Source organism: Herpailurus yagouaroundi, unplaced genomic scaffold (genome assembly GCF_014898765.1).
Source record: "Herpailurus yagouaroundi ecotype Mexico unplaced genomic scaffold, PumYag 196, whole genome shotgun sequence".
Classification (NCBI taxonomy): domain Eukaryota; kingdom Metazoa; phylum Chordata; class Mammalia; order Carnivora; family Felidae; genus Herpailurus; species Herpailurus yagouaroundi.
This window is the reverse complement of record NW_024412427.1, coordinates 21,883,865-21,909,796: the sequence shown is the minus strand read 5'-3', so window position 1 is coordinate 21,909,796 and position 25,932 is coordinate 21,883,865. Positions and strand designations below refer to the sequence as shown.

Here is a 25,932-nt window from a genome sequence, read left to right as displayed (position 1 = left end):
AAATAAAATAAAATAAAATAAAATAAAATAAAATAAAATAAAATAAAATAAAATAAAATAAGATACCCACTTGAAATAGAAAGATAAAGAGCAGAGAACTTCTTGGGGAAGAAAGTAAAATGGCTCAAAGTCAGGAAAAGTTCCTCCTCCACATGAAAGCTGGTCCTCAATGGACAGTACATGAGACTGAAAAGTTGGCCCATTTGCCTGGATGAAAGGTTTGGTAAAGTGTTTTTTCAGAATGGTCAGGTCATTAGTGTCCTGAGAGCCCAGGAATTAAGAACAGAGTCAAGAATCTCATAGGATAAAGACTCCTAAGCAAGTTCTATATTAGAAAGTCTCTTGACTGATCTCTCACTAGTCAGACCAGCACTCATCAGATGCTCATAAAACAAGCAAAACACTCTGACCACCCAGGGAATGCTAACCTCTCACAACTAGTAAGCAAATGTCCAATATGTTGGATCCTTTGTTCTAACCTTGCATGCTTACTATGAGTTACTTATGTTTGTTTCCAAACGTGTTCATATCCATTGTAATTACAAAACTATATGAACCAGGGGTGCCTGGATGGCTCAGTTGGTTAGTCATCTGAATTTGGCTCAGATCATGATCTCATGGTTCGTGAGTTTGAGCCCGCCATCAGGCTCTCTGCCATCAGTGCAGATCCGACTTCAGATCCTCTGTCCTCCAATCTCTCTGCCCCTCCCCTGCTTGCACTCTCTCAAAAATAAAAACATAAAAAAAACCCATATGAACCAATGAAATACGCTCGTGGAAAGAAAGAGAGTTGTTCCTTCTCTAAGTTGGATATTTTGGAAAGATGTCTTTAAAAGCGAGTTGCTCAACATGTTTTTTTCTCAAACTGTGTGGACAACAATAGGATTAGAGAAAGGAGTCATAAAGTTGTAGGGTTCTGCACTCCCATTGCTTCATGAATGTCTTTAAAAGCCTCACTTCAACTTCAAAGAAACCAAACTGGATATTTGAGGCAACAAATGCCTCATGGGTGAGATATAGGCAAAACGACATGGACCCCAATCCACAGACCCATACTGAATGAAGATACTTCATACCTGATATTAAGAGTTTGGCCAACAACCAAATCACATTATATGCTTCCAGTTAAAAGAAAGTGTCTAAGATATGTATGTGTTATTTTAAAAGATGCTGACTTGTTTTAACGGACTTTTGTGAAAAACTGACTAGGAACACAGGGCAAGAATAGAAGGCAGTTAGCGTATCATGTGGCACCAGGATTCCAGGCTCATAGCCTGGAATCATGCTTCAGTGGTATCACAAAGTGACAAGTGCCATTTCAGACACACGGGACATCTCCACATTTCTCACTTAACCAGATCGAATTTGTGAGTTCTGCCATCACTGTGACCCGAGGTCATTACATTTGTTGTATTCTGTATCAATCCTCTCACCTTGATGGCTTGTGTGTTCTGTTAGGGATTGTAACACATACATAGGAATAGAAATAAGATGGTGGGGACGGGGAAGATAGTGTCAGTGCTGGAGGTAGCATAATGATATGAACCATGCAGTTATTTTAAGTTTTGATATCAGGAAGTAGGCAAGATTATCCACATAAATGTATACTCAATAACAAGCTTTTTCACTCTCTTCTCCTCCACATGTCAAAGCTTCAGTGGAAATGCTACCAAGAAAAGAACCCCAAATCTTAACTTTTAGTACATACCCTCTATCTCAAAGATAGACATATATACTACCTACTCATGAGTATGGGTCTCCAAACATGGTTCTGAAGCAAAATGGACTAAGATTGATAGGAATCAAACCATGGAAAGCAAAAATGTTATGGGATTTACTGATTTAAGCCATCTTCCCAGGACTGTACTTGCCCAGGGCATCAGGTGGGGTGGCACAGCAAGAGCATCACATGGGAAGTGAGAAGGCCTGGGCTTTAAACCAGACTCTGGCCTAGCCCGCTGTGTAGTCTTAGTTGAGTTCTGCTAACTCCTTGGCCTCACTCTCCTCATCTGAAAAATGAAGTGTTAGGAAGTGCTTTCTAAACTCCATTTCCTGTCCTAATAATATTCTGTGACCCTGTGATCCTAATAGCTAACACTCATCAAAGACTTTCAGTGAGGGACACTGCACTAAGCCCTTTCCAAGTAGTAACTCATGCAATCCTCATGACAATCCTAATGGCAGATACTTTGGTATTATTCCCATTTTACAGATGAAGATAATGAGGCACAGAGAGGTAAACTGTGTGCCTAAATCACACAGCTGCTAAGGGGGAAAGCCAGGATTTGAGCCCAGGCAACCTGATGCCAAGCTTATACTGAGCCACCCTGCTTCTTGTAATGTGACGGGTTGATGAAAGCCAGAAAACACAGGTCTACAGAGCTGTCTTTTTGCAAAATGTTGGGCAGCTCAATACCTGCATCTGATTAACGAGACTTTTTCTTTGTGGGTGGTCAACATGGACTTCTGGGATTGAATGTTGCTATGGCAAACAGCCACTAAAAAAGACCTTTGTAGAAAATATGCAGACGTAAATGCCAAAAAGCAGGAACAATGTATGTTGACATCAGCAGGGTTCAAGAAACCATTCAAACTGGTGTTGATCTAAGCAAGATAATAAAAGAACTTAAAGGCTTTGCAATATCTATTCTCCCAAAGTGAAGCAACCTGGAACAACAGCACAAAACCCACAAAACCACCACAAGACAGAAACAAAGGCTTCCCTGTAACATGGAGCAACCATTCCTGGCTCCAAAGCCTAAGCCTGGGAGCTCCTCAGACTTCACCACACATCTGAGTCATCATCTGGGGCGGGGGGGGGGGGGGGGGGGGCAGCTTGTTAAAAAAGCAAAGATTCTGGATCAGGTCTGGGTGGATTGGCGACTCTAAAGTGTAAGGACCTTCTAGGTGAGGCTGTGTTGCTGGAATGTGGACCACACTTTGTGAGTGGGAGTAGAGAGCCTATAGGCTCTCAGAGTCTGTAGAACTCACTTCTGCCACCAGTTAGCTCTGGGTGCAGGGTTAAGTCTTCGAAGTCTGGTTTTGTCAGATGATCTTATCTGTACATTCCCCCCCAGCTCTAAATGATGACTTTCTTATTCAATCCTACATTATAGGATTAAGTGGGAAAAATGAAACGCCTCCCTTAGCCCCCAAACTCAGGTCTCTGCAATGGGAGAATCAAGGCTAAGGCCTCTTCACACCTACTACAGAAAGATAATGAGAGCTCTCTCTGTTCAGAGGTAAAACCACCCTGAAGACAAATGACTTGCAGCAAACTGATTTATGTTTGAGGCTTTCTACTTGGGACAAAATCTCTTTCAGACTTGCTTGCCAGGGCAATGGTACGCTAGGTATGGTATTAAAAGATGGATCATGATCCAATACTTCAATAACTTATAGGGGCAGGGATTGGAGCTTGAATATCTTTACCGTCTAGACCTGAACTATCTACTATGATAGCCATCAGCCATATGCAGCTATTGAACACTTCAGATGTAGCTGGTCTGAATTGAAAACACACATCACATTTTGAAGACCTGGTATAAAAAATGTAAAATATGTCATTAATAAGTTTTATTTTGATTTCACATTAAAACGACGGTATTTTGGGTATACTGTGCTGAATAAACTATTTTATTGAAATTAATTTCACCTGTTCCTTCCTACTCTTTAAATGTGGCTGCTAGGAAAATGTAAATGATATCTGTGGCTTGATTTACATTTCTACCAGGCAGTGCTGATCTAGTCCCCTGCTATTCATGTGGTTCTCCGACCAGCATCATCGGTATCAGCTGGGAACCTGTTAGGGAGAATTCTGTCCCCATCTCAGACTTACTGAATCAGAATGTGCATTTTAACAAATTCCCAGGTGACTCCTGTGCACATTCTAGTGTGAGAGAGGTCCTGGGCTAGTTTTCCCTACAAGATATCCACAGAGGTATTTGGATTCTTGGTATATGTAAGTGATACTCTAAAAGCATGGTGCTTGCTGAATTTTCTACACCAATGTTCAGCTAGGCAATGGAAATAGATTTTTTTAAATCTTAAATTACTATACAACTTTTAATATATAAATCAAAATGACATTATACATAAAGATTATGCACACCATCCATATACATCTGGGGGGGAAAGGGAGAGAGGTGCTTTCACTGAGGCTACCTTAGTTACTTCCGGATTTTCAGCCACCATGTATGTGAAACTGATGTTCACCAGATCTGTGCCACTGCAGACACAAACTATTCGCCCTTCCAGATCATTCTCTGACTTTCCAACAGCTTCAAGAGCAGCCAGGATTTTGGGATCCTGTATAGACATATATATACACACAGGAAAAAATTGTTAGATCAAAGCCTGGAGGAAACATTGCTCATCTGATGTAAAAATACACAGGACAAATGTTTTCTTTTTACCTAGAATGCCCAGATATCTAGCATTATTCTAAAGCTTGTAGAGGTAAAACTTATAACACTACACATTACTTGAACTCATTTGGTAAGAAAGGTATTATAATACTATTGATTTAGAAAACTAGGTGTGAGGGTCTGTCTTTAGGTTCTTGGTTGTAATTATTACAGGGCCTGGTATATGAAAATGGGATGGAAAGGTTGTGACTGGGACCTGCTTGTGTCCACAAAGATCAAAGGGGTCTCTCAGCAGAGGACAGTGACTGAGGTCTCATGCAAATAAACATGGGCATTGCCAAGGCCAGCAATCAAGGGTCATTAAAAAATAAGATTAAGTCTGTCAAGTAACCTGGACACAAAAAGTATGCTCATCTCTAGAAGCCATGGCATCTTCATTTGGAATGATGACAGTATAATTTTACCCTAAATAGCAAATAAAATAGCATTTTGTCCTCCAGGAGAACTCAGAAGGAAATGCCAACATAGTTACACAGAAATTTTAACTAACATAAAAAGAGGACAGCTTTAAAAAAGACAAAGAGGAACAAAATGAGGAACATAATTTTGTTTTCAACATCTAAAAACCTGCAGGGCTATTATGAAAATGGGAATAAATCTGTGCTTTAATATTCTAGAAAAAAGCCAGCTTTTAAATTCCTAGCACCACTATGCAAACAGCTTCTTATTCAAACAAATCAATCACTGTGAAGAAGACTGATTTATATGCTCTATCATCTTTTTCTCTCAGAGGCAAACTGAGCCTCCAAGGTGAGCCAATGTCTGCGTGCACAGGTGCACAAATATGAAACTACCCAAGCTATTTAAATTTCCACATCAACCACAGACCAGAAGTGACTCACTGTTTGCTGAAAAGAAAAAAAAAAAATGGCAGCGGAGGGAGGGGGCCCTTGACAAATTAATTTCTGAGTTAAGGAAACGGTTTCTTTGATGCTGATACCATGAAAGCATCTTCTCTTTGAAAGGTGAACAACGTTTCTAATATAACTAAATGTAATGCAATCCAAACCACCCAAAAGGTACAGATGAAAAGATTTTTTTAAAAAAAATTTTAAATGTTTATTTATTTCTGAGAGGGAAAGACACAGAGCATGAGTGGGAGAGGGGCAGAGAGACAGGGAGACACAGAATCTGAAATAGGCTCCAGGCTCTGAGCTGTCAGCACAGAGCCCAACGTGGGGCTGGAACTCACAAACCGGGAGATTATGACCTGAGCTGAAGTCGGATGCTTAACCCATTGAGCTACCTAGGCACTCCATAGATGAAAAGATTTCTGAACTGTGTGTTTTCTTAACTCCCAGCTGATGAGTTTGGGCAATAACAGGTTAAAATAGCATTCTAGAAACCTTTTCCAACCTAAGGAAATCTGTGTTTAGAAGAACAGCAAACACCAATCACAGGTACCTTTGGGGTGGCTCCCAATCGAATACTGTTGATGAGGGAGCATTCTAGAACTTGTCCTTCCTGAAAAGAGAGAATATAATACAGCAGTGAGGCAAAATCCTGCCAGACTTGTGGCACAGATGAGGTACATGATGATGAAGGCAACACCAATGACAGTAAGGTAGAGGGGGAATGAAAAATAAAGGATAGTAATCGCAATATCCAATGATCAGAAATAGTCAAGACCTCAATTTCAATATATTCCATTCAAATATACATATATATATGTTCATATATATGAACGTAAGTCTGCATAATTATTTATTATTACTTTTATGATAAAAGTGCTGTTACCTTTATGCATATAATACTATATTACTGGGGTGTGTGTGTGTGTGTGTGTGTGTATCATTAAATATATGTGTGTACATGAAACATTAAGTGGGAATAATGCTTTTATAGAATTCCAATTCTACTGTGTTAAATTCAGTTCAAAGATTCATTAAATGTGTGCACTGTGCTGCGTATTGAGTGAAGTCCTGGGGTATAACAAGATGACCATCCTCTTAGTGTGCTTTTGAGCCTCAGCTTGAATATCTCTTCAAGGAAACCTTCCTAATTCCCAAGATTAAATCAGATCTGCCTGTTTTTAACTCTTGTAACAACCTGACCTTCTCTTTCACAGCACTCAATGACTTCTACTTTTTTTTGTAATGCCTGCTTTTTCTCCTAGACTGGAATCTATGAGGTCTAAGATACTGTCCTTGATCAGCACTGCATCTCCAATGCCCAGCACATGCAAGTACGTTTTTAAAATCTTGAAGTAATGAATAAGCATAGGGTGCATGCTCTCAAGAGGCATTCTGCCTGCTTGTTGAGAAATAAAGTAGTTTAAACCAGAGAGCAGGAAAGAACAACTTGCTGTTCTTGGGCCATACCTTGCCTTCACTTCTCCAGGTCAGAAAGAAGCCAAATTCATCCACTTTGAAGAGGCAGTTGGGTTCAAACACAAAGGATTCCTGTTAAAAAGAAATTTGTTGATCTGTATGACTCATACCACTTTGAATCTAATAAAAATGCAAGTACCTTTTAGCCTCTAAATAGGGAAAATGAGAAATGACGCTTTTGCATCCTAAACCTTAATGACCACATTTCTTATCATGGAGTATTTTCATCTTGAAAACTCTTTGCATTCACTTTTATATTGAAAGACTGATCACAGAGAATAAAGTTTCTCTAGGACATTGCAAGAAGAACTCAGAGAAGGAAGAAGGACTCCCAGATTCTAGCCAACTGGTCTCCCTCCACAAAAGAGGTACCATTGCCTGTATTTAATATAATGTAAAAAACCAGGAGATAATTTTTTTAGTCTATTTTTTCTTTTTTGTCTACACAATTCAGCATTCATATGCTTACTCAGAAAACTGCTGAAATTTTTGCTTTTACGTCCAACCTCATTTGGTGTCCAGTAAACCAGAGCTTGAGCAGGGTTTTGAGCTACACAAAGTGTAGTCCTTGGACCAACAGCATCAACTGTAGAGGCTAGGGCTCCAGCCCACATGGATTGAATCAGAGTCTCCAGGGGTAGAGCTCAGAAATCTGTGTTCCAACAACGCCTCCAGGTGATTCTAATGCACGCTAAAGTTTGAGAAGCACTGTTATGGCCTTTGACACCAGAAACTATGTTTGAAACCTACAGAATCAAAATCTGAATCAAGAAGGAACGTTAGCCACATGCAGGGGCCCAAGGGCAGCTATAATACACTTGGCAAAGGATCCCTGGTCTTTAGCAAGAAAGCGCCATTGTGCTTATGAGCGGCAGGAAAATTTTACAACAATGAAAGTAAAAGAATATTCAGGAAATGAACCCAGATACCTTCTGCCCTCTGATTGCATTGCACCAAGCCTTGGCACCCATGTGTCAACAAATCCACATGTCCTTCTCATCATGATCTAAAGAACTTGTCCTCTTAGATAATCACAGAGCAAACAATAGGGAACCTGTCTGCCAAACATGGATCAGGGCAGTGACTTAAAACAAATAAAGAGCAATTATAGGATTAAGACTTTAAGGGTAGTTCAGGGGCGCCTGGGTGGCGCAGTCGGTTAAGCGTCCGACTTCAGCCAGGTCACAATCTCACGGTCCGTGAGTTCGAGCCCCGCGTCAGGCTCTGGGCTGATGACTCGGAGCCTGGAGCCTGTTTCCGATTCTGTGTCTCCCTCTCTCTCTGCCCCTCCCCTGTTCATGCTCTGTCTCTGTCTGTCCCATAAATAAATAAAAACGTTGAAAAAAAAAAAAAGACTTTAAGGGTAGTTCAGATTGCACCAATCAAAACAGAGCTCTCTAAATTTTAGGGAAGCAGAGACATTCATCAAGGTAAATCCAATGTCAAGATACTGGGACACCATAAAGTGTCAGAATTTGGAGTCCCAGGGGCCTTGTACAAAGTCAGACTTCAAATTTGTTTGGGTGGTCTTCTGACAGGAGAAGAATATCATACCCATTTCAATTCCATGCCAGTTACATGCTAAGCACTGCACACATAGCAATGGAAAATACAAAGAATGAGGGCATGAGATGACCTTTGCTTTTGGACTCAAAACCCAGTTCTGCCATTTATTTTTTATCGTCTCCTAGAAAAGCCCTTTCTAAGTCTCAGAATCCTTATCTAATAAATGGAGGTATTTACACATACCTTTCAGGCTTGTAGGAATTAAAGGAGTTGATAAACGTAAAGTACTTGACACACAATTACAATTCAGCAAGCTGTAGCTACTATCCATAATGTATGGTTCAAATTTACATTTGTGGCAGCAAATTACTAACAACATGATATTGCCAATACATGACCCACAATGATAGCACTTTGAATGGTGCGACCTTTTTGAAAAGGCTTGACCCAGAAGATTACACTTTACATAGGTCTTAGAGCATGGGTAGAAATTATCCATGAGGAGCAGAGAGCAGCATTTGCAAGGACATGTAGGCTTGATCCAACAGTGGGAACTTCTGAGGAGTTGGTGTGGTTAGACTACCTCACAAGAGTAGCAGTGGATGAGACTGGACACATAATAAGGCTAGATCAGAAGGATACTGTATGCCACACAAAAGGTATTAAACTTGACCTACAAAGTGGTAGGGAGTCTTGTGTCATTACTGATTGAGAAACAAGAATCAGCAACTAATTAAAATAGGAGAATTCACACATTTTCAAATACTCCCCAAGCAGTATCTTTATGGTAGTACAGAATTCTGGTGCACAACATTCAAAAGTATGTCCTAAAATGGTATTTACAGAGTTGACCCACAATGAACCAGCCACCATAGTTATTATTTATGTGCACTCTATCCTATTCTAAATAAGGATCTGAAGTGATCCATGAAACACACATGATAAGAATAGTTTTTCAACTTATTTTGAGGTGGAACTTTCAATTCCTTGGCCTCTGTAACTGTAATGTTTTTTTTCTTTCTTTGTCAATTACGAAGTACCCCCAGAGCTTATCATTACCGCCTTGAAATTTCAATTCCTAACATCCCACTCTTGGGCCATTTCACCTGATCCTTCTAGCCCCTAGCACAACAGAACACATTCTCCTATATTCGTTTGACTTCTTCACCTCTTCCTGTTCAGTATCTACTGATTTATTGAGCCAGAGCATTCTTGACTTTCCTCTCTCACTTCCATTAACGAGTCTCCTTCATATTTCATGTATATCCACTTCACTCCATCTTACCACCACTTCGGTCCAAACCATCATTATTGCACCCAAGGTCTGATCTTACCGCTTCTCTTCTTTCTTCCCACAGCAGCCAGATTGACTCTGAACTTTTCATCAGTGCGTTAAATCCATTCAATGGGTTCCTGCATTATTTAGGATAAAACCATACTCCTTACCAGGGTCTCAAAGTTCCTAGACAATCTGGGTCCTTCAGACTGTTTATCATGCCACTTTCTGTTGTTTTCCTTCTGCTTCACTCAATCCATGCGAACTCTTTTCCTTGAACTCCTCCCTAGCTCTTTCTAGCCTCAGGGCATTTGCACTTGCAGCTTCCACTACCTAGGAAGTCCCTTCCTACTGCCCTAGGCATAAGTAGAGCCTCTTTATCCTGCAGACCTCACCTCACCTGTCTTCAGAGGGGATTTCCCTAACACCTCCTTAAAAAAGGCTCTCATTTTATTCTCTATTACAGTATCCTGATTATATCCTCAATTGCACCAATCACAATCTGCAATTATTTTTATTTCTTTGTTTATTGACTTATCGTGTGGCTTTCACACCAGAGTGTAACTTCCACATGGCAGGATCCTTGAGACATTCTGGTTCACGTTTGTGTTCCGAGTGCCTAGCACATCAAAGGCACCCTGAAACTAAAGTCCTGCGCTTGAAAATAAATGAACACACGATATCCTGTTTCAAATAAAACATTTTTCAGTAGGCCAACAGATAAAACAGATAAACAAGAAATTACTCAGGTTGAGGGGGTTGTACCAAGCCCAGAATCCATCAGGGTCAGTCCTTGGAAGGCTGCCATAGACAGATGTACAAATACAAGGGCACTGCAATGAGGCTGTCTGCCTGGCAGACAGGCTCCTTTTTATAATTCATACAAGCTCATCTCAGAGTTTGGGTGTGGCTTTGAGGTACCTCCCAGGAATACCCACTGGACCAGGAGCACTGCTTGAATGCCACTACAAGGAAATCATTTCCAAACCAGGATAAGAATCTGGACAAAGAAAAGAAAAATAAGGTAGAAAAGTAGAGTAAGGTCAAAACAAAAGATAGCTCCAAAAAGGCTTACCATAAGATCCCAAACAGTTAAAACAGGATACTAATTTGGCTCTGGGCTCCCTAGCAACCAAAGCAAAAAGGGAGAAAACACCATTGACTGGGAACCCATTGACTAGGAACCCATACAGTTCACAGATAAAAACACATTGGTTGTTAGGAGAAGCAGTTGCCAGAGAGAAATTCTCTGTGGGAGCTCCAAGGAGCCCTGACCCATGCTAAAGACAAGGTTCCCAACAAAGTTCACAATAATGTTGTCCACTCTGTCCACAAGATTCTTGGACTAAACGTGTTCAAACTCCCCATAAAAATCAGAACAAATCTGAGTATGCAGCAATCATGGAAGGAAACCTAATCTATTTAGGTTTCTCTCCACTCCCAGGAACACGCAGAAGAACCTGGCCCTCAGGGTGAGTTTAAGTACACAATCTCCATTCTTTTTTTCCCCTACCAGCTGTGTTAAATTTCACACAGAGTCACAAGGAGAGTTACTGACCACAACTAGGGTTGTGGCCCTGTGACCTAGCTGAGGCAGTAATATTCTCCGTCTCCTTGTCAGGAAAACCGCCCTCCAGACTTGGGCATGGCAGGGGGGTGGGTCATCAAAGGAAGCTGGTCTCGTTCTTTGCAAATCCTTTTGGCAGTTAACAAATGGCGATGGGATTCTCTGGTAAGGAGACAAACCAGAACAGAACTTCCTCCAGGGAGCTCAGAATTTCAGTTCTCACAGGACTCCTAAAATTCGACACAGCCACACTTCAGAGCTCAAGGACTAGTTAACTCCTCCAGCCGAACCTCATTCTTTCCTTAGGCCCCTGGGAGAGACAGAGTGAAAGGCATAGGAACTCCTTTTGTGGAACTGTGAACAGGCAGGGGACCAGGGTGAGGCATTTTATTTGAGAGGTGCAAAGACTCACTCTGGCTGGAATCACTACAGGCAAAAACCTTTTTCTGCCTCAAGGATCCCTGCTTGGTGCTCCGATGGGCTTCCTGAGGCACTTCTGCCATTTCATCGAGGCTAGAGTATATTTAAAAGCTGTGTGTCTCAACACTGTTTTTAGCATATTTCCCCCTATTAACATATGCCACTTCAACATTACTTAATATCACAACCTGTCTTTCAAAGATTCAGGTCACTTTCAAGATGACGTACATTAAAATATTTTTCCTGTTTCAATTCTAAAAGTATTTTGGTTAAACAAAATTTAATCCCATTTCTTCATGTGAGGAATGGCAGAAATCTCAGCAGACTGAATACTCTGAAGAGGAGGCAGGTATTCAGTGGGGCTTCCAGGTAACAGGTGGTTGAGTTTATTTTACTTGTGTGTCTATTTATTTATTGTTTTAAGTAGGCACCACATCCAATGCAGAGCACACACGGGGTTTGAACTCAGGACCCTGAGACCTGAGCTGAGCTCAAGAGTCGGACACTGCTCCACCCAGATGCCCCTTTTTGTGCTCTTTCGTACCTCTGCTCTCCTGCCCTCTTGCCCACCGTCATTACCCACCAGCATTACAAATGCTACAACTCTCTACTGTGGGGTCTCATCATCAAACAGGGAATGGTCAAGTCTTACCACCAGCTAGGGAAAGGGACTTGGGGCTGGCTAATCAAGATGTCAACACCACTTTACTTAAACAGCTGTGCAGAGGCTCTTTTGTGCTTGTGACTGGATGGGGAGATAAAGAGAGGTGGAATGGGTGGAGACATTCACATCATAGCAGGAGTCTCCTGTTTTCTAGAAAGGGGACTCTCTTTCTAGAGGTGGTGCTGGGGTCCAGGCTTTGTAGTTCACAGTTCCTGGGCTCCAGTGCCAGTCTCCTCAGCAGGCATCTGCTGGAGAATCTGGGTGGTGGTGCTGCCTAACCTCACCAAACTTCACTTTTCCCATCTGTAAAATTAAGAAAATGGATCCCAACCTTATAGGGCTCTCACAATTGAGAAAGCCTAAGTGCCTGGGACAAGCTAAGTGCTGAAAAAATTGTAGTAGTCATTAGAAAACAGTTGGTACTATTTAATTTGGGGGCTATTGTGCAAGACATTTCACAAATACCATCTCATTTAAATGTGCTGCCAATTCTGCAAGGCTTTAGACTAGATCAGTGCTGTCCAATAGACTTTCAGCGATGATGCAAATGTGCCAGGCGGGCACAGCTACACATGGTAGCATGAGAACCACATGGGGCTATAAAGTACTGGAAACAAATCGACAAATCTTGTGCAACAAAGGTGATTTTTAATTTGTGCCTATTACCAGCAGATTTCTGGACGGTCAGTAAACGAACCCTCTGTTTGCAGGCTCCACCTTTGGGGAAACTTGGGGCTCACTGTCCTTGTTTCCTGGTTTGATAAGAACTGACAGGAAGAGAAAAGGGCTCTGTTAAAGTTGGAGAGAGACAAGTGACATCTGAGTTACCGACACGCCACTAGAGGTCTTATCAAACTTCAGTAACATTATAAACCACTGGCATGAAAACAGACGACAGACTAGGGACACAGGTGGAGTCTGGAATAGTTAACCAGGAGCTAGTGCTTTCTATCAAGATCCTGGAACTTCAGAGCCCAAGTGATGCCACACGGCCTATTTATTTTAGCTCTTTATTCCAGAGGAATTGGCTAGAGGTAGCGGAGCCTTTCTGATTCTGCACAAACGCTTCCTCTCTCAGAATCACAATTTTTTTTTACTTGGTTTCAAGTTAGAACTAAAGCCCTTGGTGATGACATTCTGTCAGCAGAAATGATTTATAGACCTGCTATAACAGATGGGTCCAGAAGTTGTTTTTTTACCCTCATGGGTATGGTTTCCCCCTGGAAGGATCCAGAATGTTCACTGCATTTGTTAATCTCCCTTCTAATTTATAGACCCTGTGAGATGATAGACACTGGGGCTTCTCAGCTCACATTCTACAGAGGAGCAGGAAGACACTGGTCATGGCTGTTCCAACCCAGACCATTGCTATGCACTATTACCCTGTGAAGAGACTGGTCACGTAACATTAAGAGCATTCGCAGCTTTTGTATTCCTTTCCATGGCCTTTGATTCTTTAGACAGATGTCCCTACTAGGTTAAACTGTTTAAACTGAATATAAACCTTTGCTCCGCCTATCTAATGCTCAACCAGAAACCAAGATGGATGTATACAGTTTTGGTATGTTGATAAGCAACCCCCAAGGCGTCTGTAGCACCAAATACACAGAGTACTGCCTCTGTGCCCCTGAGCCAGCTTTTACTAGCAGATATGCTTACTGAGCGCCAGGCGATGCTACGTGCACTTCGGACACATTGCCTTATTCACCTCCCACCATTCCTACGAGGAGGGTACTATTCTTACTCCTATGTTATAAAGGAGGCTGTCAAGACACAGCAATGAAGCGTCTGGTCCAGTACAGAATAGCTGACAGGGCAGAGCTGGGATTGCTGGCTCCACCAAAGCACACATTTGAATCGTACCTGCTCTGAGGCCCAGAAGGGAGGGTGCCATTGTCAGGGCTGGGCCCAGGTAACTGTTCAGCAGTCCTATCTGGAGGCTCCGCTCTTCTTGTCACTGAATGCCAGTAACCATCACTAGGGTTAGAAGGCGCTGGAAACTTTTTAGGTTTTATTACAGTATGTCTTGAGGCCTCCCTGTGAATCCCCAAGCTGCACAGACGGTACTTATTAACAGGTTATTTCGGAGGGGTGTTTTTCACAGCTGCGTACATCATGTCAGAGTGTTTTCTAGGATCTAGTACCAAGTAAAATGGTTTTTCCTGATCAGTTGCTTCCTTTATAATCCGGCAGACAGTCCCATGACGGCCTTTCTGCATTGCTTTGGCCACTAGGATCACAAGTAGCAGCTCTGAAGCTCACTTTTGTCAACTTTATGGAACATTTTTGCTGTCCACAGAGTGGCTGACTGCTAAATTTGCCTGTAATTTGAAGTCCTTCACATATTTCTTTCCCTCCCTTCAGGCTAAACCCCTGTTCCATTCATCCTATCTAGTGGTACGCATCTCTGCATCACAGCTTACTTTGGGATGTGGTAGAAACATGTGTCAATAGCACAAAAATCATTTCATGTACACCAGAAACCACTGGGCATTTCACACTGGTTTCAGAATCAGACAGACCAGATCCGGATGTGGCTGGACAGTTACAAGCTTATTTGAGCTCTGTTTCTTCATCCCCAAAAGCAGGGAGAACAACCAGTAACAACTGCCCATTTCACAGGCTACCTCTGGGCATTTGAGTGCTTCAGGCATAATCTGAACCCAGTAAATTTTTCTTGACTGTTAATAACATTGTACCAGTAACTATTACTAATGTTGCCAGTTATCAGTTACAATTAATCATCCAAGAACAAAGGAGGTAAATACCACCATCACTACATTATGGATGAGTAAACTGATCCTGAGGTTAGCAAGTTGCCCACGAGGACACAGATAATAAGCAGCAGAGACACATCTCCGTGGCGGCACGGAGTGCATCTCTTCACAATGAGCAACAGTACTACTGTGTGCTTACTTCCACTGCTCCAGAATGCAAATCTGGGAGCCGAAATATGGAGGAAACCCAGAGTTTGTAAATTACTACTGCACGCAGCTCAGTGAAATTTTGTTTTTTGCACAAGGAGGTCAGGTCATGTTTGTTCCCCGCACAAGCCAGCCTCAGGCTAAATCAGCCACACAGGCTCAGCCCTCAGAACACAGTTTTAGCTTCTAGCCTCTTCAGTTAGTGAGTAGTGACCCAAGGAGATACTGTTGGGGTTAGGAGCCCCTGCCCTGCACCTCCCTGAAGGGGTGGATGATGCTCTCAGATGGTGAGAGGGCAATCCAGGAAGTTATTTGGAAAGCTGCACAAGGTGCCAGACCTGTTGTTCTAAATTTTATAGGAACAGAAATGAAAATGTCTCCCCCTCAATAACCATCCATGAGCATATAACTTGATCATTTCAGCAATGATGGAGATACAGTGAACTCTTTTTCTGATATCAAGTGGAAAATTTTAATCATTTCACTTTTTCCATTTTTCCCCCAACCATTTCATTTTTTCCTTTCTTCAGAAACAAAGAATGTCGGGGCACCTGGTTGGCTCAGTCAGAAAAGTATGCAACTCTTCACCTAAGGGTTGTGAGTTCGAGCCCCATGTTGGATGTAGAGATTACTTAAATTAAAAAAGAAAGAAAGAAGGAAAGAAGGAAAGAAGGAAAGAAGGAAAGAAAGAAAGAAAGAAAGAAAGAAAAAGAATATCCTCAACATTTCAAGTGACCTGGCTTAGAAGAGTCGATGAAGGCTACTGAAAAGCAGCAAGGGAAAAGCATAACACCTTTCCTGATTTTTCAAGTTATGTATCTTTTAAAACCCTGAAATTTAACTTGATGGTGCTTATTATTTTTAAAAAAAAATTTTTTTTTCAACGTTTTTATTTATTTTTGGGACAGAGAGAGACAGAGCATGAACGGGGGAGGGGCAGAGAGAGAGGGAGACACAGAATCGGAAACAGGCTCCAGGCTCTGAACCATCAGCCCAGAGCCTGACACGGGGCTCGAACTCACGACCGCGAGATTGTGACCTGGCTGAAATTAGACGCTCAACCGACTGCGCCACCCAGGCGCCCCGATGGTGCTTATTATTAACAAGGCCTCTGACCCTATTTTTGGCTGTGGTAATTTGTAGTCAGCTCAAGTAGGATTTGAATTGGCATCGGGGGATGTTGTGCGTGGATGGGCCACGTAAGAGAGTCAAACTCCGTGTTTCTGATTGCTTAAAGTATGGGAATCAGTATTTGTGAATTTCCACTTTCCCGTTTACTTCCAGATACAGATGTAAAGCTCTGGGATTAAATTTTTAAGGTCTGCCAGTGTGAGATGCCAGACTGTGTCTGTCTCTGTCCCTCTCCCTCCCTGAAGAACCTCTGATGTGGGTATTCTGAAGCCAAATCTGGAATGTCACATTCTGAGAGAGCTCTTGTGTTGTGGCAGGACACTGGGACGGGCTCCCTGATTCTTGCCACGGAACACTTGAAGCAATTATTCCTAGGATATTCAGTCACTACGTCTTAGCTTGCAGAAGGAAGAACAAGGTCAACGGAACACACTTTTAGGAGGAGTGGGTGGTCACTGAAAGTAATTTACTTGGACAGGAAAACTGTCATGTTAGTCAAAACTTAGTGACTTTAGCAATTAAAATAAGGAAAAATTAAAGATGACAAACTTACTCAGAGCCAGGGAGGAAGAGAACTACTTTTGTAATAAATATTTACAACAAACATTAAAATCAAATATGTCCCCTTCCTCCCCATACCTCTCCCCTGCCACCAAAGATTCTCTCCTTGAGCAAACCTTAGGTGGGGTCCTCTGCATCTTCTTCCCAGCCAGACCTCCACTTTTGGGCTTCCATGTCTGTCTTTGCATTGATTGATTTTAGTTGGAATCCTGCTAAGTTGGTTTAGCCAGAATCTCCTACCGTCAGGATGTGATCACCGTTGATATCTGATCAGGTGCCTCAACTTCCACCGTCTCCAGGTGACTTCCACCTGCTCCTTGGCTACAAATCCCCCCCTTCCTCATTGTATTCAGAGTGGAGCTCAACCTCTCCCCGAGTAGTGTATAACCTCCACTGCAGTCATCTCTTGACCACAGTCTGCCCTATCATTCTTCAACAAGTGCCCAAATAACTTTTACTCTAATACCCCCACCCCACCCCCGGCCACCACCTAAAATTCCAAGAACAACAGGAGATGTGCTCTTGGCAGATGGGCTTGAAGCATGACCACAAGCTGGAAAATCCTTTTCAGTAAAACGCTCCTAATTAAACCACAATTTGTTCCAGAATTATAAACTGCACTGAGCAAATGATTAGAAATAAAGTGACAGAGAAGACATGTATCTGAAGAAGCAGGTCGAGGAAAGAATGTTTTGAGCTATTGCTATCTGGAGATGGTAGTCCAAGTTGAACAGAGTCATTGAAGGGAAAGGAACCTCAAAGGACTTCCATGGAATTTCCCTCTGAATATACACATTTCCTACTTCAGTAATTCAGCTTTTAAAAATGCCTGCTTTTACACCAGCTGCATGCTGTATCACTCCCTTACATTTTGTCTTCTGTAACAGCTTATATTTGGGCCTCAAAGACACAGTCCCAATGGATCTTAGGGCCAATCCTGGCTCTTTCGCTTCTTGCAGTCTGCAAAAAGTGCAGAAATTACTGAGACATGTATACAAAGTCCACTGCTATCACCCAGAGAATTCTATAGTGAGACGAGAGCTATAGAAAACTGCAGATCCAAAGGCTTAGCATCATTCTACACTGAAGGGAGCGCTAACTGCATCAGGGATAAGGGAGAGGAGGCAGGAGCAGACAGGGAGAGCCTTCAAACCATGAGGCAGAACTAAGACCTGTGAGGGGAGAGAGGAAGGGTCTCCACCAGGTGGATGGAAGCCCTGGAGCAAGGACTCCCACCAGCCTCATCTGGGGCAGAAAAGGAACGGTTCCAGAATCTCTTCCAGGTCACTCACAGGCTGGGGATCTCAGCATGAATGTCATCAGCAGCTGCAGCAGCTAGAGGTTGTCTGGTGACACACAGCTAGCGGCAGGGTCCCCCGGAAGGAGACGTAAGTGGCATACCTCCACGGCTGCCACAGACAGGACCTCTTGCTAACCATTCTCCAGAGCCCCCCACAGAAGGACCTCCAGTTACAGCTCCTTGGTACCCTTAGAATTCCTTAAACATTAGGAACCACTTAAAATAGGAAAAAAAAAAAAAAAGAGTCCCAGATGTGTAGCTAAGGATCACTGGGATCACTGGAGGTGCTTAATGAATGAATTCCCTGCTGGAGATAGAGCAGCAAATAAAAACAAAGTATCTGCTCTTATGGCTTATATTCTAGGGGGAATTTTGACAATGAACAAAAAACAATCTATCAGAACTGATAAATATGAAGGAAAAAAACCCCAAAAACCTAAAAGGGTAATGTCTGTGTATGTGAACATGTGCGCACGTGCATAAAGAGCTCACAGAAGAGCAGTCCAGAGAGGGAGCTGCAAGTGCAAAGGCCCCGAGGATTGTGTGCCTGGTATTTTCAGGGAACATCCACGGCTCAGTGAAGTGGCAGGTCACATAGGGGGCTTATAAGCTATGGAAGGAATTCAGAAATTATTTGAAATGAGGTAGGAAGCCACTGAAGGTTTAACCAGAAGACAGGTATACACTCACTCACATTCTAAAAATATCCCTCTTAATTATTTCTCACAATGGCCCTGCAAGGTAGGTGTTATCATCCCCACTTTTCAGATAAGGAAGCTGTGGCTTAATGCTCAGTGGGTTTAAGACTGGCTTATAGTGCCATTTTTTGAGTAGCAAATCCAAAGTTAAAGATAATTTCTGTTTAACTCCAAACCTATGCCCTTAACCAACTATGTGTATTTCAGACTTTTCAAGAAAGAGCTCTCTTGTAAAGATTTTACCCTAAATACCATGTAGTACAAACCCTTTCTTTATTTGCAAACAATATCCTGGCGACCTGGCTTGGGGGAGTATCCAAAAACTAGGCTCCTTTTTGTACTTCACAGAGTTAAGAGGATCATCCGCCCTTTTAGGTACTTGGGAGAAGAAGATCTACAGAAGAGCAGGAGAGGAGCCAGCAAAGTGTCATCAGGGAAATCCTTAGTAGAAAGAGCACGTTGGCCTGCCACCTGGGAAAGCCATATTAGCTCAACCCACACACTTCATTACATGTTTCGGACACACTATCATTTCAGAGCAATTATTTGCTATCTATGGCCTTAAGACTAAGTGTAAAAACCATGTGTTTATTAATCTATCAATATTAAGTATTAAGAGACAGGCTTCCCTACTGAGGATATTTCTTGTCTATTTTCATTGGTTGAAAGAAAATATTATGCTCCTTCCATAGAGTACATTGTACCTAGTTGGTGTTTTTTTCCCCAAAAAACTAAAGTCTAAAGAAGTCCTGATTAATACTTTTCAATAGGCGGATACTTATTGACTATAAGGTAGAGGTATTAGTGTTCTGAGGAGCACTAATGAGGCACTTATCTGCTGGGAGGGGCAAATATCTGAAAAATAAATTCTTTCCATCCTCATCTCCTTAAAAGAATCAAATTAAGAACTCCTGGATGTAGTAATGTAAATAATTATGGTCTGAGATACATACAGCACATAGGTTACTAAAAGACTTAAGTAGCTTTCATATATATATATGTGTGTGTGTATATATACATATGTATATATACATCTATATTCACACATACATATACATATATATGTGTGTGTGTATATAAATATTTAAAAATCATACATATCTTCAAAAAACTGTGTAGGGGAAGAAAAAAATTTTCCTTAATCCTCTTAGGGTCCCTGGCTGGGTCTGAAAATTAAACTGACAAAGACAGATTAGCAAAAGAAGAACATACACATGTATTTACTATAAGTTATATGTATGATTAAAAAGAAAACCATATGCCCCAAGTGCAGTCACTTACATTAAGACCCCATGTCAGAAAACCAAGACTTAATGCCTGACCTTACTGCAATTTCAATCTCCCTAAGTAATGTGACCTGTAACCAGCCAGCCTGGGGTTTTCTGGTCAGCACTAGTATGTAGTCCACTGATAGATGCCCTCCGTCCCCTCAGGAGGGCAACTTTGCCTAAAACAATGCATTCTTCACTAGTAAGTCCCGTTTTCTGTTTCCTGTTTGCTTTAAAAAACCTTTCCCTCCCTGCAGATCAACAGAGCCCCTTCCTGTTTGCTGGATGCTTAGATGAATTCATGAATTGTTGAACAAAGCCAATTTGATCTTCACATTTACTCAGATGAATTTTTTTTTTTTTTTAACACGAGACATGGGAGTCTGCATAAGAAAATGAAGACCAGAAAAAACGGTTAAATCTGAGTATTTCTGTATTAGGTATGATGAATAGTGTGGACGGTCATGTAGAAATATGATAGGTCAAGGAGTATGAGGTTAAGTGTAGTAAACTGGGGGATCTTAAGAAAGGCCTGTTTGTTCAGATTCTTCTCGGAGTACTTTGTCTTTGGAGATAAGGATGCTTCCTTCTTCCAGGTCGAAGGAGGGCACTTGCTATTTTCTCAAACTCCCTCAGGTTAAAACACTCAGTGCACTAACGTGCCATATTTTGAATGCTATCATTTGCACATGGCAGCCATTTCAAGGTCCAAGTCATGGGACAGGTAGCTGTGATTCACGTGTGTTCTCTTTATCAATCAGTTCTGGAGACAGGCTCCATCAGTCACTACACATTGAATAGTAGGCCACTCCTTAACTAATTTAGGCTTCTCTTTCCTCATCTGTGTAATGTGAGAAACAATCCCACTTAATCCTTACCACCAACTGAGGGTTTAAAGAGATGACTGAGGTCAAGTGCTTAGCACTGTGCCTGGCACACTGAAAGGGAAATAAAATCTATTATGTTGAACTCCCCTGGAAAAAGAAAAGTTTCTTTTCCTGAATGTTTTCCCCTCTTTATCTGCATCGTTTGGTTGGGGGAGGTTAGCTGTAAAGAACTTTAAATGCATTCATTTTTTTTTCTTTCCAAGGAAGTCTAGAACTCTTTGACGTTCTATGCCTCATGGTTCTCAAACTTGCGCTACACATCATCAGAATCACCCCAGAGAGCTCTGAAAACAAGGATTGCTGGAGACCACTCTCAGAGTTTCTGATTCGGTAGGTCTGGGGTGGGACCTGATAACTTGCATTTCTAGCAAGGGTTCCATGTGCTGCTGATCAGGGACCACACTTTGAGAACCACTGCAGGCTAGCACATGGAATCTTTCTGCTCAGCTGTGATTGGCTATGGCACCGGGGTGAGGGGTTTAACCACTGCAAGCCTTGGTTCTGCAATCTGTAAAAGGAGGCTAGAGACAGACCTAACAACAGGGTTCTTCTGGGCTTAAATGAAACAACCGTTTGTTCAACAGCGTTTAGACCATAACACCCTTTGTAGAGCACCTAGTGAATGCTCATCATGGAAGAAACTTCTACTGTAAGGACTAAAAAGCACCCTCCCTAAAAATCACCAAAATCAGGGATGCCTGGGTGGCTTAGTTGGTTGAGTGTCCAACTTTAGCTCAGGTCATGATCTCATAGTCCGTGAGTTCAATTCCCACATTGAGCTCTGTGCTGACAGCTCAGAGTCTGGAGCCTGCTTTGGATTCTGTGTCTCCCTCTCCCTCCCTCCCTCCCTCTCTCTCTCTCTCTCTCTCTCTCTGTCCCTCCCCCACTCACACTGTCTCAAAAATAACAACAAAAAAATTAAAAAAAAAAACCACCAAAATCAGTAACAACAACAAAAACATTTCCTCATAATGTTTAGGAACAGGGAATTCACTCGCATGAAGTGGAGTTTAAAGAAGTGCAATTTTATCACTCACTGCAAATACAAGTAATACACAAAATTCTGCTGTCTACTTTTTGAGGCTAATACCCTGACCCTGTAGGTACAATTCATTTTAAATGATCCAGAACCTGGGAATAAGACAAAAAATGGCTATATATCCTCTGGACACTGAAGAGAGCACTGTCTAAGAGGCCTAACCAAGGAGGATTTATTGCTATAGAACAGTGTACTTTTGTTCAACTTACTAGTTACTATTTTTTAGGGCCCAGATTCTTTGCAGAGTAAGCTAGATAAGTTGCCATTGTTTTCTGTTCCACAGAGATGCATGTGATTTGTGTCTGGTAGAAAAGACAACCGCTAGTTTAGTTTTATTGCTGCACAGGACAGTAACCAGTTCTGTGTCTACTTGACAAAACTTGTGTCCACTTTCCTCTCCTGACTATACGTAGTTGACCTTGAACAGCATGGGTCCACTTATATGTGGATTTTTTTTTTAAATAAATGCAGTACAGTACTATAAATGTGTTTGCCTCAATTTTTTAAAAATATTCACTTTTGAGAGCAAGTGGGGGAGGGGCAGAGAGAGAAGGAGACAGAGAATTCCAAGGAGGCTCCATGATGCTACCTCCTAGTGTGGAGCCCAAGACAGGACTCAAACTCACAAACCATGAGATCATGATCTGAGTGGAAATCAGGAGTCCAGGTGTTCAGCCGGAGCCATCCAGGAGCCCCCTAGTATTTTCTTAATAACATTTTTTTTTTCTAGCTTAGTTGATTGTAAGAATACAGTAGGTAATACATATAACATACAAAATATGCGTTAATCAACTGCTTATATTATCATTAAGGTTTCTGGTCAGCAGCAGGCTATCAGCGGTTAAGTTTTGGGGGAGGCAAAAGTTAGTTGTGCATTTTTCACTGTATGGGGGTCACTGCCCCAAACCCCAGGTTGTTCAGGGTTAACAGTACAATTTTCTACCTCCAGTGCTCTTAGAACTAGCTTTATCATCCTGCTGGTGTCCTCATTGAGGGGTTAAATAAATCTTGAAGCCAAAATACTTTCTATGAGGGTTGTGGTTTTAGTTTTTTTGAAAATTATATTTGGAAAATTCTTCACTTCACTGATGAACAGCCTGGGGTGTGTAGGCTGCCTGGGCCTTTTGGAGTTTCACTGCATGGCCCTCGACGTGATTTCAGAGCTGTCCTGGAAAGAGGCCAAAGTCAGCCTGTCCCACTCAGCCCTACTTCAGGTTGGTACTGATTCTGCACTTTGATACTCCACTGGGTCTGATAACTGCAGTAATGGTTTCCCTTACCCTGGCAGATTCCGTATGCGTGTGTGTTAGGTGAGGGGGCTGGAGGGAGAAGGGGGAAGGAGCTACTATAAAGACCAAGGTTTTGCCATAAAAAGACAATCCACCAGGGCTCCTTGCTTCAGTTACAATAAAGTCCCATGGGTGAGAAAAAGGGGTGGCCCCCACCAGGGGATCTCTGATGTGGGAAGGGTGGGGCCTGAGGTGAGTCATGTATGAAACACTTAAATCTCTGTTCTGGCTGCCATCAAGAAGAAATGGCTGAAGTAAACTGTAGATTCCAACGAAGTGAGAGCAGAACTCTTTCTGTGTGTTGGGAAAGGAGGATGGTATTTTAAACTCTGGTTGTAGTTTGAGCTTGTGGTCTAGAACCATGCTGTTCAATAACATAGGCAGTGGCCACGTGGAGTTAAGTATGTTTTAATTAAAATTAATAACCCAGTTCTCTCAATCCCACCAGCCACATTCATTCATTCATTCATTCATTTATTTATTTATTTATTTATTTATTTATTTATTTATTTTCAACGTTTATTTATTTTTGGGACAGAGAGAGACAGAGCATGAACGGGGGAGGGGCAGAGAGAGAGGGAGACACAGAATCGGAAACAGGCTCCAGGCTCTGAGCCATCAGCCCAGAGCCTGACGCGGGGCTCGAACTCACGGACCGCGAGATCGTGACCTGGCTGAAGTCGGACGTTTAACCGACTGCGCCACCCAGGCGCCCCCCACCAGCCACATTTTTTTTTTTTTATTTATATATGAAATTTATTGTCAAACAATTTTTTTAATGTTTATTTTTGAGAGACAGAGATAGACACAGAGCACAAGCAGGGGAGAGGCAGAGAGAGAGACACACAAAATCTGAAGCAGGCTCCAGGCTCCAGGCCCTGAGCAGTGAGCACAGAGCCTGACACGGGGCTCGAGCCCACAAGCTGTGAGATTATGACCTGAGCTGAAGTTAGACGCTTAACCGACAGCCACCCAGGCACCCCTCACCAGCCACATCTGAAGTGCTGGACAGCCACACTTGGGAATGGGCAACACAGATATCGACCCCGTCTGTCATGCAAAGCTCTGTTGGTGACCACTCAGCTAGAAGGGCAACAGAATATTCTTTAGGATAAAGCTCTGTTAAATTTTCAGTACATTCATTGCCCTTCAGAGTCATACAAACATGAAGGTCTCAAAAGACTCTGGCTCCCTTTTTACCTCAAACTCTCACTTCCAAACTGTTCAGGGAGAGAAAGGACTAAAATTTTCTGTTTGGCTTGTTTGGCTTGAGAGGGAGAAATTTTTTTTTTTTTTTTTAATTTGGGGAAGAGGCATGTGGAAAAGAGGAAGTAGATAAATTAGAAAAGGACTCTGAGGGAGAGATTAAAAAAGAAAAGAGGGGTGCCTGGGCAGTTTAGTCAGTTGAGCATCTGACTCTTGATTCCAGTTCAGGTCAGGATCCCAGGGTTGTGGGATCAAGTCCCAAATTGGGCTTGCATGGAGCATGGAGCCTGAGATTCTCTCTCTCTCTCTCTCTCTCTCTCTCTCTCTCTCTCTGCGCCCCTCCCCTGCTCATCCACACTCTCTCAAATAAAAGAAAAAAAAAGAAAATTAGAGAAACAGGAACATGTATCTTAGTGGAAAAGGGGGGCAAAAGGAGAAGACCATGGGAAACACTATCTGGCCAGGTTGGCTAATGAAGTTTGTTGAGCATGATCTCTGACGTTTAATCTTGAAGTGTGCCCTGTTGTGGGTCCAGCCCTCCTCGGCTACCACCAAATCTTAAATGAAAGATTCTTGGGATTTGATGATATATGCAAAGGATTTAGAGAGTGAAATAAACCAGAGCAGGGAACAGTCCTGAGAACAGAGAGGTAAGAAGGCACTGAGGATTGGGGCGCCTGGGTGGCGCAGTCGGTTAAGCGTCTGACTTCAGCCAGGTCACCATCTCGCGGTCCGTGAGTTTGAGCCCCGCGTCGGGCTCTGGGCTGATGGCTCGGAGCCTGGAGCCTGTTTCCGATTCTGTGTCTCCCTCTCTCTCTACCCCTCCCCGTTCATGCTCTGTCTCTCTCTGTCCCAAAAATAAATAAAAACGTGGAAAAAAAAAAAAAAAAAAAAAAGAAGGCACTGAGGATAGGAGTCATCACCAAGAGTATGTAAGCATGTAGGAATTCTAGGAAAGACTGGGGAGGGCCTGGCATAGCCAGGGGGATGGGGGTCTTCAGCCGTTTAACAGGTTATTAAAGGAAAGTCAGGAGACTGAGTTAGAGACATTTGGGTCACACGTGTTCTAAAAAGTATTGCTATTTCTCTCTTTGGCAATAGAAAAATCACCGCTTTGGTTTTTTTTAACTTTTTTTTTGAAATCTGCTTTAAAGATTTAATAATAAGCATCCCTTAGGACACAAAATCTATTTTGCATTTAAGTAGCTTATAAGTAAAGTTACATAAAAAACAGATGTAGAGGGGCGCCTGGGTGGCTCAGTTGGTTAAGCGTCCGACTTCATCTCAGGTCGTGATCTCATGGTTCGTGGGTTTGAGCCCCACATCAGGCTCTGTGCTGACAGCTCAGAGCCTGGAGCCTGCTTTGGAGCCTGTGTCTCCCTCTCTGCCTCTCCTCCACTCTTACTTTGTCTCACTCTGTTTCTCAAAAATAAATAAAT

General features: G+C 42.3%; 1 protein-coding gene across 13 annotated transcripts in view; it reads right to left on the bottom strand.

The window, feature by feature from the left end:
• PLCB4 (phospholipase C beta 4) overlaps nucleotides 1-25,932 on the bottom strand; it is a 419,941-nt gene that overhangs the window by 135,025 nt on the left and 258,984 nt on the right. For all 13 annotated transcript variants that reach the window (XM_040447668.1, XM_040447674.1, XM_040447664.1 and 10 more), the window contains 3 exons: nucleotides 6,749-6,829; nucleotides 5,832-5,891; nucleotides 4,165-4,308 (listed from right to left, as the gene is read on the bottom strand). In XM_040447668.1, the coding sequence (XP_040303602.1) occupies nucleotides 4,165-4,308; nucleotides 5,832-5,891; nucleotides 6,749-6,829 (285 nt within the window). The remainder of the gene's footprint in view (nucleotides 1-4,164; nucleotides 4,309-5,831; nucleotides 5,892-6,748; nucleotides 6,830-25,932) is intronic.